We start from the raw sequence: 13,605 nt of genomic DNA on the forward strand, positions 1-13,605 counted from the left end.
CCACTATCCTTTCAGAGCTGAAGAAGCTTCTTGGATGAGAACATCTTCAAAGAAAGAACAAGAAAATCCAATTGCCTCCTGAAAAAGCACCTTTGGGACAACCATGACCTGGATGACAATCTATTTCTCAGTTTTACTCCATAATCTTTTCTGACTATTAAAATGGCATCAGTTCCAGTCTGTTCTTTGGAGAACCACATAATTAATTTATTTACATTGTACAAAATCTTTAATTTAGTCCTATTGTCTGCTTCCTGCTTTGTAATAGTAAACCTAACTTTATTCAAGATCTTTAAGCAAAGACCCTTTGTCAAAACATTTCTGGAATTTCAAGAATGTAACACCTAGCAGACCACACATCTAGATTTCACATGAACCTCCTGACATATTAAAGCCACACAAGAGTTTATGGGGTCATGCTACTTAGTTCAGTTCCCACTACCCTTGTGCACACTGATCACTTGTAGGAGAGGACTAAACTGAGCCCAATGGTGGGATCAAGTGCATCATCAGTCGAGAGTCTCTACACCATCAAAAAAGACCTACCTCTAGCCTCCCTTGAAGCCTGTTGACTTTTATCTGGCAACAATTTGCCTTGGCTGTTAATAGATCAGATTCTTGAATACAGATTGCATGGAATAAACTCTCATTCCCTTCTGAACTCTATCCTGAGTCTTGGTTTCTTTCACGTAACAGCCATATGTCTCCAGATTTACAATCAAAACCCACCTAAAGCAATCCTGAGCGGCAAGAACTGGACATGAATGTCCAGTACATCAACACAGAGAAGTTCTAACTTATGTCATTATGGTTCTCACCCAAATCCCAACACTATAAACACAAGAAAGGAAGAAAAATCACTCCTTGTTCTTCCTCCAGCATAATTTTCACATCTCTTACCTAAATATATGTCTATCTCCTTGACGGAATATTGGGGTTTCAGCACTGAATGGCCAGAAATATACAGTAAAATTAGACTTTCCTCGCCTTCCACAGCTTGCTGTTCATTAAAACATTTAATATGCTTTCTTTCTGTTTCTATATAGCTATTCATTATGTAGTGGTTGGCTAGCACAATGTAACATTCCATTTTCTTCGGAAATATAATTCTATCTCAAAAATTTTCAAATATGGAAATATTAGTTTGAAATATAAAAATCAGGTTATCAAACCATATTACATTCCAGACACAGATCTTCACTATTTGGTACATGGTCAAGTGTCAAAACAATTAAGTTCACATCATCTGGCATAGTCACTCTAAAAGGTTCATAAATATTTTAAAATACCCTTTATCTCAATGAATAGGATAGTGAGAAATACCAATATAGGCTTTTAAATAATTTATATTACATTTCAATACAATCTAAATATTCTATTAATAAATAATATAAGATGCATCATCATTTTTTTTAAATTTCTAATTCACAGAAATAGTACTTTTCAAATAATTTGGGGAATGTGTGATTTTCAGTATACTTATTTGGAAGTAAATTAGCCTGAACTTATTAAGACATGTATAAGAAAGAATTTAACTTCCAACCAGCTACACACATAAAGGCAGATGCTTTGATTCAACTATGCTATATAACATAGCAGCATTTGGTGTATAATTAAGGTGTAGGTCTTCACTTTTGCAGCATTTACACAAAAGGAAGCAGAGCACCCAGGGCCTCAAATGGCTCAACTCAACACACAAATTCAATCACAATTAGACTGCATCCCCAGGCATGTCAACGTCTTATAGTCTTTTAACAATACTCATACATGTTTTTAAGGCAATCGCTGAGGATGCACCATTCTCATTAAATCTATATTTTAATCCTCCTGAGTCTTACCAAGTGTGTTTCTGTCCATAACCTTTTAGCAAATTTCACTGCTGTTGTAAAAGAAAACTATCTTCATGCTCATTTTTTTAAACAAAAGCAAAGAGTGAAGACTCACTAAAAAAGAACATCACTGGCGGCGGCGGGGGGGGGGGGGAATCTAAAATTAAAGGATCATCAACATAACATAGATTTTCAGTCCTTAAAAGAGAAAATGATTTTTATTTTCAGCAAATTAATTACCATCTCAGTTTTTTTTCTTTTAGCTCAGTTTTACATTTACTGACAGTCATTTCTGTTTATTAATTTAGCTAATCACTTGTTAATTTACTAAAGACAGGTAAGAGCAGAGTTCCCCCACCCCACAGACAATGAATCTGTGTTTTGTAAAAATAATCTACAACTAAAACAGCTATATCTTTAAAGTAAGGTGCTACTTTGCTTAAGTTTTAAAATACAGAATACAATACAGCTTCCAAGAAAGGTAGCAACATCATCAAACATAAGTGTGCATTATATACATAGACAAACAGATGCACTTGTGAAGTTTAGATGAAATAGGATGTCTATTTCCTCACTTACATATAAAAAGGAAAAAGAATCTGCTCCCTCCAAGCCCAGTTATCTCAAGCTGTTGTCTGCTAAGAGCTGAGCATAGCTTGCAATCTCCGTTTCACGAAAGACTCCCTGAACTGATTGCTCTTCCAATCTGCACTGAAAAACTCCTGGCGTCACCACCCCTCTTCTCCACACTGCACTTCCACAGAGCCCCACACTTTACAATATTACATAATGACAAAGATTCCTCTGCCACTATACTTTGGGGAAAAAATGCATCCAGGGAAATCCGACATCAGTAGGAAATAGGACAGAAATCAAGCATTTTTCAGAAGCATTTTGCTGCAAAAGTCTTATGGGTATTTATAACAGGGAGAATGTTTTGTTTTTAAAAATGGAAGATATGCATTTTTTTCCCTGGCTTTCATTCACATGATTGCTACAGCAATTATCATTTTATAACTCCCCACCCATCTCCCTTCCTCTCCCCCCCCTCTCTCTCTCTCACACACACACACTGCTGAAGAAGGGTCATGCCAAATGGCTCTAATGGGCACTTTCTGACAAAAGGACAGTCACTTCACTTGTAGAAATTGTAGGGTTATCAATCATGCAGCTTTAGCTGGACATTCATCCAAGTGGAACCACTTCTCCACTCTTAGATGTCTCTAGATGTCCTACTAAAAGTATTTACATTATCCAAGACAAAGGATTCTAACATTAACCATAATACATTGTGAACAATCCTACCAAGCTTCTATGTGCACCCATGCACATGCACACACGATTACGTGTCTTCTGAGGAAGAGAAGGTGGACTTTTGTCTATCTTTTTCCTACTCTTTCTTACAACGATCCTAACCAATCAATGTAAAGGAAAAATATTTGAAGTCAGCTTACTATTTATATCCATATTACCATTTTGTTTTAGGGTATAGCCATTCATCGGAATTTGGTATTAATTCTAGGCATATGGGACAAACCACAAAGGCATTTGAAATTCTTGAGATAGAAAGTCTGTTTCCTTCGTCTTTAGATGATATATTGATTAGCATGCTGCAGTTTAAAAAAATACAGAGGCAACGAAACACACAATGCAACAATCTCCATTTTAATTTAAGCAAGGAAACTGGCACCATGATGAAGAACAGATTGTGACCTTTTAGACAGGTTCCAACAGATTATTAAAAGTGAAGACGGAGAGCTATGTATTGGGATTTTCATGGCACAAAGGTGTTGAACTTGAACACTGATCCTAAAAGAAACATAGAGCTATTTTAAATCCATGAAAAGGGATCCAAGATTGATTACAGATATTTTCAGGTAACATATATGCCTCAAAATGTACCCAGGTGAAGACTGTGCATACAGGTAGTTTTTGACTTATTGAGCCCAAAATTTATGTTGCTAAATTAATTTGCTAAGTTTCCCCCCATTTTATTATCTTTCTTGCCACCATTGTTAAGTGAATCACTGCAGTCATTAAGTTAGACACACAGTTTTAAGTGAATCTGGTTTCCCCATTGCCTTTGCTTGTCAGAAGGTCGCAAAAGATGATCACATGACTCCAGGACACTGCAACTGTCATAAATATGAGTCAGCTGTGAATCATCTGAATTTTGATCACGTGCCCATGGGGATGCTGCAACGGTCTCAGTATGAAAAATGGTCATGAGTCACTTTTCCCAGTGCCGTTGTAACTTTGAACAGTCACTGAATGAACTGTTCTAAGTCAAGGACAACCTGTACGGAATCGATTACTTTTTCAATGCAAAGAAACTAGTGATGTCTACTAGACAGCAATTAGCCACCCACTTCAGCTTATTTCAAATGGTGGCATTTTAGGGCCCTTCAGAAAAGACATAACAGGTGAAGGAATGGAAGTTGATAGGAATTCTTTGCTTGAAATGAAAACAGGAGGGCACCTGAACTTTACTGAGCATTCTCTTTATCCCCTGAAAATTTGCTGCAGTCAAGCAAATCTATAAGCCACCTATAGAACAGAGGTAGTATTCAGCCAGTTCTGACAGGTTCTGGAGAACTGGAAGCGGACATCTTTAGTAGTTCAGAAAACCGGCAAATAGGCCCCAGCAGCCTCCCAGCTGATCTTTTGTTGCCCTGAACAGGAGAACGGAGCTGGAAAGTTCCCAGGTTAGTGTGGTGGGGAGGGATTTTGCAGTAACCTTCCCTCAGGATTGGGGAGGGAATGAGGATTTTGCAGTATCTTTCCCCGTCACGCTCACCAAGCCACGTCCACCAAGCCACGCCCACCGAACCGGTAATAAAAAAAAAATTGAATCCCACCACTGCTATAGAATCTATAGAACTACTGAGAAGGAACATTTTGACCAGCAAGAGCAGAATTTAACCAGAATCACAGATGTCTAAAATGCAAAGTGGAATTACAGAATTGATGTGACAACCATAGTATATCTCATTAGGCGTCCTTTATTTTTATCTTCATGTAATGCATTCATTTCTGCTGCTCTTTTTGGATTGTTTCCCCAAAGTAAGCAATCTCTGCATCATTCTTTTTTAACTTAAAAAGCACAAAAAAGTATACTTTATGTTTATAACCCTTGGGATATAAATGCTACTATCTTTTCATCAAATGAGTTTTTTATATACTCTGAACTAGAAAAAGAAAATACCTACCCCCCCCTCCACATACATAAAGGGAGTCCTTGTTTTAAAATGACTTTGACTTTGTTAAAAAGACAAGCACAGAAATAGAAGAAAAATAGCAAAAAGTGTAGGCCTTTTCATCATCTTTCAATTGAATTAACTCCCCTGCAATTCGAATTGGTACCGAACATCATTTGCTCTTGTATCTATCTGGACCATACCAAAATGGCAAGGACAAACTGACCATTGTAACAGCAGGCCATTGCAAACTATTTTAAAATATGGATTTGCTTTGTCCTTCAAGAACAATGATCTTGGCATCAGCGGAAGATCACTATGACTACTTTGCCATAGCTTAAAATTCATGCAAATATTTTGTCATGGTTTCCATGATAGAAAATAGGATTCAAAATCTATGAATATTATGAAAAATGTAAAATAAAGATGGCTTAGTTGAATCTTAGTTGAATTTATCTGAGTGGTGGAATACTTTTTTATTCATAATAAACCTTACAAAAATGTTAAATAATTGCTTATTGATGCCATCGGGTAGAACCCAAGGAAGAATTGATTCTGCTTCATTAACTTTGTCAGTTCTCCTCTCCTGTCTTCCCTTGAGCTTACACTTGTTTCTGTAGTCTCCTCCTGATTATAGTTGACATAAATGGTAGCTGGAGGGGGACATTTTAATGTATTAAGTTGCATCACATACGTCAAAATTTCAGATGCATTTCTTAAGAAGTAGCTTCTTTTATATTTTCTTTTCAAGATGTAGATTTTACTCATATTTTCCTAAGCAAGCCTACAGCCACCCTTATGAATTGACCGCCAAAAGGAAATCCGCTACTGCTTTCCCCAGGCAGGGATGATGATTTTATTTCAAATCCTTCAGAAACACTGGTAACATGCATGGGAAACACCAGTTCTTAAGATACACCATATTGCCAAAAGTTTTCGCTCACCCATCCGCATAATCAGACTCAGTTGTGAGTGAATACTTTTGGCAATATAGTGTAAGTGGAGTCAATTAAATCAAGTTGATTTATAGACATATAAGGCCAGAATTTGTCATCTTATTTGTAGATTTGTAATGGGAAATGTTTCTCATTATTGGAATATGCATCTATAAACTACCCCCTTGACTTGTGAGAGAAGTTTTCCTTCCCGATTAATTGTTTTACTATTTTTCTCCTCTCTCTTTTGATTTCTGATGGAAAACAGCTGTGGGAAGTAACCTGAACACTGTTGTACATTAGCCTGTTGTTTTGAGCTTCAAGCTTGGCAATTTGGTTGCAAACGTTTCATCACCATTCGAGGAGCATCGTCAATGTGTTTTGAACTGTTATATATTGGTAATGTGAGATCTTTTACTTATGAATATGTATGCTTATGTCATCTGTTGCTTATGCATTAGTCTGCCACCTTTCTGAGATTCATAAAGACAAGTGCATCTCTTCATTGGTGGGAAGATATCTGTCTCAATATGCTTGGGAGGCAATCCCACCTGCACTTGCTGTCTTATAAATGCTGCAGTAAAGCTTACTTGCTTTGGGTCCTTCATTTGATTTCATACATGGAATTCTAATGACTGGCTTTTTGGCTAATGTGTGTATGTGAATTGCTACCTGGTGATGATTTATGGCAGACTAGATGTACCTGAAGGAACGTGGATAGCATTGTGGTGCAGATCCATGGTCATATAATGAATACTGGCTGTGGCACAGTCTTTCCAGATCAAAGAGAAATTGTGAGATCACCCACTTGTACTTCAAACAGCTGCTCCTTGTAAGTAGACTGCAGAAACAGAGATTTTTGCAGTTGGCTTCTGAGTTGAGCAGTTTGGAGAAGGGATTCAATCAAGTATATTGAACAGATTGGGATACCATATAAAGGTGATGTATCTGAATTATGATTTTTTGTATTTACCACTTATGGATTTTATTACTATATTTTCTTTAGTGTATTTACCATGGAATTTGATCCAATATTTTACTTTTATTTACTATAGTTATAACATTAATCAATTAATAAACTATTACCATTACTAACCGGCGCACAGCTGTAATACAGGTTATATAAACACAAAGTGCATAAGCCTCATTTTCTTAAACACTTTTGGATATAATTAATTTACTATTAATTTACAGCTAAAAAAAGATATTCTGAGTGGCAGAATAAAAGAATACCACCTGCTGAGTCAATATTCCTTCTCAATTACAAAAGAAAATAAACAAATTGTGTGTAATTCAAAAAGAATATTGACCAACAGGTGGAATTCTTTTATCCTTTTATCAGAAAATCTCAGAAAATGTAGATGCTGCATATCTCATAGTTCAGACAATTCTGAGCAAGATTTAAAAACTTTCAGCAAAAAAATTAATAAAGAGTAGATGTAAGAAAGTTTAAAATGGATAAAGGGGATAGCTATTTTGAAAGATCGCTTTATGGTGAAAGTGCTTTTGAATACGTTGAAATTAAAGTAGACAAACTAGACATTAATGGCAATATTTTTGTTTACTATTAAGAGGTAAAATGTACAAGTGTACTTATAATTGCTATCAGGAATATAGGAAGCACTTTTCTTTCTTTTTTCACTTTTTTTCTCTATTTTTCTCTTGAGTTTCCCCTTTCTTGCAGTTTTAGCTTTCTCTGATTTTTTTTTCATCTTTATATTCATTTTCATTAGTTTTTATTTTCCTATATAAATATGAATTGCTTCATTTTGTTGGGTTTTATTAAACTTTTAGAGCCTTAGTTTACTTGGGATGTCTCAGAACATATAATGCAGTTGAATCTTAAAGCAGTAATTTCCCATAGAACATTTCAGGATGTTTAATGACTAAAAAAGCATATTTTTAAATTGGGTTCAAAACCTCCGAATTCCTTGACAATAAATAAGTGCCAATATAGCAGCAATGTATGGGTAATACTGAACTGTTCCTACAGATATACACTTTGACTCTGCTTGTCTTGAAGGAAGAAGCAGTGGATCAAGACAGTTCTGTAATAATTATAATTTACTTTCTGCTTCAAAACAAGCTCTTTATCTAGTAACAATCTCTTCCTGATCCCTTTCACACTTAATGTGGTATAGTGCAATAGTGTTCCACTTCCTCTAGTAGAAACCTTAATCATTTTTAAATATATTGCATTCCCAAGTATTTAATTAATCTCCTCTTAGGGAATTCTTTTGTTGTTGCTGCTGCTGCTATTGCTGTTGTTCCATCAGTTTAAAGAATAATGGAGAAGAAGAAAAAAAACAGAACCTGACCTGCTACAAGGACTCTTTTTTCACTGATGGTAATAATACTTTCACAACATTGATGTATGCAAAAGTAGTAACAGAATCTGAGCTTTAAAAATAAATCAATTTCTCCAGTTCAATTAACATACTAACAACAACGTAGTATTAATAGTAACTTAAAAAGCAGATGTAAATATGCAAGGAATATGGTCTCATTCAGTCAGTAATAGCCTTTTGATTTTAAAGTATTTGCATTAAGCAGTGTGTTATTAATTAGAACATATAAGTCCCAGACTTCAGTAGCTACCGTGTTTTCCCGAAAATAAGACAGGGTCTTATTTTCTTTTGACCCCCAAAATAAGCACTTGGCCTTATTTTCAGGGAGGTCTTATTATTTTTGAGGTGCAGGAGACGGCAAGCGTGGTCACCTCATGGCTGCTGCTATGTGGCAATATTTTTGGGGAGGGCTTATTTTCAGGGGGGCTTGTTTAGTGCAGGTGCTCAAAAGTCTGATTGGGCTTATTATCCAGGGAGGTCTTATTTTTGGGAAAACAGGGTGTCATCTATATTCATTTCTACTATTTATTAGATTTTTAATCCACGTTTATTGTTTTTATAAATAAGTTAAGGCAGAAAACATATATAATACTCCTCTCTCTTCCTATTTTCCTTACAACTACAACCCTATGATGGGGCTGAGACAGAGAAATGGTCCAAAGTGCTCCAGTTGGCTTTCATGTTTAAGGCAGGACTAGAACTCACAGTTTCTTAGTTTCTAAATCACTATCTTAACTATTACATCAAACTTGTATTACTTATACAATATTGATTCAAGAAATTAATTAGATATATCCTCCTTTTTTTGTAGAAGAGCTTAAAACAGCATATATAATATCCCTCCTTTATAACAACAGCTCTGTGAGGTAGACTGGGCTGAGAAAGAATGGCCCAAATTCATCCAAAGAGCTTCCATGGCTGAGGATGGAATAGCACTCTGTTTCTAGTACATCTTATTACACCACATTGACCTTGAAAGTCAAAGAGATATATAAGAGCCATGGTGGCACAGTGATTAGAATTTAGTATTGCAGGCTAATTCTGCTGACTGCCAGCCGACTGCCAGCAGTTTGATTCTGACTGGCTCAATATTGATTCAGCCCCTCCATCCTTCTGAGCTAGATAAAATGAGTACCTGGTTGTTGGGGACAATATGCTGACTCTGTAAACTGCTTAGAGATGGCTGTAAAGCACTGTGAAGCAGAACATAAGTCTAAGTGCTATTGCTATATATGTAACTGTATCCATGGATATGCATATAGAAGTGTGTCTGCATGTACAAAATTAGTGCTACCCCATCCACAAAAGCAGTCTGCATGCCTTCTGTATCTCTCTACTTTCTGCATTAACTTTTCAGCAGTGCTCTTACCCTGAATGGCAAATCAAGTTTCTCCTTCTCTGGCATCTGGTCCAGCATGCCATCTGTGTTGCTCCTTTTTAGACTTCCATTAACATCAGGCACATGACTGAAATCTATATTTAAAAAAAGTGAAAAGCTAGATATCAGAAGAAGAAATATGTATTTTCTTTTGTTTAGATATAATTGTTTCATTAAAGTGACAGGAAACAATAGACTCCTGAAGATCTGTTTGGCTCTTCCAGCTAAAATAATCCCATGTAAAGTAATACAAATATTTGGGCTGCTACTTCAAAGCCTTCCTTCCTTAGCATCATCTGTCTACAATGTGGTACAGTGTGTGCTGGCTGAAGAAAGCATCCAATATAAATGTCTTCATACATATAAAATGATTTTCTTGGATGAACACATTGTCCCAAAACTTACTGTGGTTCTTAAACTTATTAATGGCCCAAAAGAAGAAAGAAGAGAACCTTGGCTTTGTATTACTACTTCATGTAGCAGCAATTAGGATAAAATGTAAACAGAAACAATATTTTGCCAATATCCTGATGTCCTGATGACTGTAAGGGAACCTAACTACCTATTACAGTCGTAAGTCATGAAAGCAGGTCTTCAAACAGCATGTTATTAAGCAAATCATCATGGTTGTTAAGTAAATCCATGGTCATTAAATGAATGCCATGGTTGTTAAGCAAGCCTATTGTTTGCCATCGGGCATTTTTGCAGAAAATTGAAAGTTAACATAGATTTTCAGTAAAAAAAAAAAAAAAGTAAATTACAGTCATTTGACTGTAAATGCAAGCAGGTTGCCCAAATAGTCAGGTGACGATGGAGGAGAGGATTGGCCACTGAAACTTCAGAACTGAGGGTTTTTTTTGGGGGGGGGGGTTTGTCTGTCATAACTTTGAATGGTCACTAAGCAACTGGTTGTAAGTCACCTGTATTTAAAAGTATGGGTTAGGGTTACCAGATTGGGGTGTAAATATCAGCGATACCACTAGTTGGCAGCAGAGAACCTGAGACTTTCTGGATCTCTTTGCTACCATCTAATGACAATTGCAAATTTGCAACTTGGATGTAGGAGCCCATCAAAAATGAAAAGAAAATGTCATAACAGATTCTTCAAGAGGAATCATGAATCATGCAATGATTAGACTGAATGGACTTTGTATATGCACAAAATACATATGGATATGTTCACTGAAGTACGTTTAGACAAAACAGATGCAATAAAGCCTTGGAGAGGCAGAAATGCCAGGCAACTCCAGAGAAACTGAAATAATTTAGCATTTTGTCTCCATTCATGCCCATATGCAACAATGTTTTGAGCTGCCAATTTAATTACATGAATGCCACTATGTTGTATTCTGTTGACAAGCTGTATATGATTCACTATCATTCAAAGAAAAGATAATGTAACCCACTAAACTTCAAAAAGAACAAAATGTTTTCCTCATCATTAATTATTCAATAAAATATTGAGCACACTATGAACAGATGGGGTCACAAGCAAAGCAGCACAGAGAAAGCCCATGAAATCCTCAGAAAACAAAATTCTCTAAACCTCCATAGCAGTACAAACCATGCAATGAACATGGCACTATGATAGTTATCTGAACATATTCAAAGCTGAAGAAAGCAGATTATATGCATGCTTCAGAGGCTTTGATATCAAATTTGGGGATCAAAAAAACAAATGAGAAACGAAGAAAATACATATCTGTTTTAAGGAGGAAACAGAACCTTCCTCATTACAAAGAGAGGAGGCAGTTACAACTTTTCATGATGCTTTAGTCAACCTGGTCCCTACCGCCCACTAGTGGGCGTTCCAGTTTTCATGGTGGGCGATGGGGAGTTTGCTGTAACTCTGCTTTGTAAATTTTATAAAGTAAAGTTACTTCCCTACTTTATAAATCACCATTACTGTGGAACTGGTGGCCGGTCAGAAAATTTTACTACTAACAGAGATACAAAAGTGGGCAGTAGGTATAAAAAGGTTGACTACCCCTGCTTTAGTCCATTTAATTAACAAAACTTTAATTGCATGCTAATCCACACTGCTCTTACCAACTCCCTCTTTTCTCTGTAAATGAAGAGGAAACTGCAATGAGGCATAAGGAGGAATGAGGGATGTGCTTTTAAGTACCAGCCTGCTAAATAACTTAACATCCTTTACAGTTCTGTTCCGAATATCACCCGTTTGAACTAGTGCCCTACTGCACAGCAGCAAAAATATGTTAACAAACATCAAGAATAGATGGCAAGCTTCCCTCTCGGTAAAGAGGATGGGGCCTTGCCTTTTAGTTTATTGACACTAATAGAGGGGAGTAGAATAGAGCACTAAAAATAAAAGCAGATGGCATAGCAAAATTAGGTATGTCCTACCACTGTAGAAACTGGGAAAGTACATAGTCAATTATTTCTATTTTAGATCATGCTGGTGAGAGAATCAGAGACTACACTGCTTGAACATAGAGAATGAAACAGAGAAATACAGTAACCGAAGAAGAATGGAAGATCTGCTTTTGTTGCGGAACCAATTATTCTATGGGATAGAGCTGAAATGTGAATAGTTCAAAACAACAAATTGTTTTCAAAGAAGGATCTTTTTAGTGCTCAACAGTGCAAAAAGAATTAGGTTCTGCACATTGCTCCCTTCCCCATAATAGCCAGACTCTGCTTGTCCCCATGGGCAAGATCCTCTGCAATGTTTGATCATAAACAATTTCCATTTCATTCTGATACTAAATACCCCCTCATAAGCCATCCTTCAACATACTTCTGATTCTCTGTGTTACCGCTTTGCTGAAATGGACTCTTAAGTCAAACATTTCTCATTGCCTACTAGCTATCCTGCAATTAGCTATTTCCTCTTCAGAGGCTTATATTAGTGCAATTGTACATCAAGGAAAAAATGCTTTTACAAAGCACTGTCAGGCAGAAAGAAACAGGATTGCATGCAAATTCTAATTCAGAAGGTTTATACACAAGAATCGGTCAAATAATGGCCAGCACTAAATTGGTGCTAGATAACAGTTAAAGGGATTCAGTGGGGTGGACTTGGAGATTTGTGGACACATAATGATTCTTGGCTGAGTTCTGTCTTAACTCCACCCCCTAGGCTCTGCCTGTTCTTGTGGTTGGTGGCTAACCTTTTTGGCACCGAGTGCCAACACAGGAGTGTGTGCGCCGACCACTGAAGCCCAGAAGAAAGCAGCCAGCCAGTGCGCATACCTGCTGCCAGCCGGTCTCTTCTGGGTTCCATTGCATGCATGCATGCTGGCCAAATGGTCTTCACGCATGAAGACTACAGAACCCAGAAGTGCAGCTAGCAATGGCGCACGTGACCACAGAGTGGTCTCTGCATGGCACCTGTGGCATGACTGCCATAGATTCACCATCACGGTTCTATACTGTTTCCATCTGTGAAGCAGGATGGAACAGTAGAAAAAGCCAGTTCAGCTTAGAATCAGATATACTGGCAATTTGGCTATGTTGAGTTTTCCCTTCTTGAAGGCTCTAAACACTCAAATTTGCAATGCAGTCCAGATTTTGAATGGAATACCATGGATGGAAGGGAGAGAATGGGAATAGCCCTCAAATTCTATCTCGAACTCACTATGGTTCTTGGTGAAATTTAAATCATACATATATTATTGTTTTTTTAGGCTAGAGACCATACTTGGCTTTCAAATTGCATGCTGAAAGCTGTACTCCAAAATGTAGGAAAGGTCTCCCAAATCTCTTACAGCAGTTTTGCCTTAAGAGGTGCAAATTTCAGAAAGCAAATAGATTTGGAGATTGTGTGTCTTGTACCTTAAAATAAAGTACTCCTTTTCCTTCTCTTCCTATTTTCTTCCTCTTCCTGATACCAGGGGTGGCTACCGAAAGGTATAAGTTACTGAAAGTTGTACTCTAGCAACATCTTGACTTGAG

At 36.9% G+C, this 13,605-nt stretch overlaps 1 protein-coding gene across 3 annotated transcripts in view; it reads right to left on the reverse strand.

Moving 5' to 3' along the window:
* The window catches only part of TIAM2 (TIAM Rac1 associated GEF 2), a 227,818-nt gene that overhangs the window by 26,925 nt on the left and 187,288 nt on the right, over positions 1-13,605 (reverse strand). For 2 of the 3 annotated variants that reach the window (XM_087718253.1, XM_087718254.1), the window contains one exon: positions 9,679-9,782. In XM_087718253.1, the coding sequence (XP_087574379.1) occupies positions 9,679-9,782 (104 nt within the window). Of the gene's footprint in view, positions 1-2,408; positions 2,551-9,678; positions 9,783-13,605 lie in introns of those variants that run through there. The other variant, XM_087718255.1, reaches the window with a different exon arrangement.

This window comes from Thamnophis sirtalis, unplaced genomic scaffold, assembly GCF_051295495.1.
Source record: "Thamnophis sirtalis isolate CommonGarterSnake01/CBP01778 unplaced genomic scaffold, rThaSir2_p1.2 scaffold_6, whole genome shotgun sequence".
Lineage (NCBI taxonomy): Eukaryota > Metazoa > Chordata > Lepidosauria > Squamata > Natricidae > Thamnophis > Thamnophis sirtalis.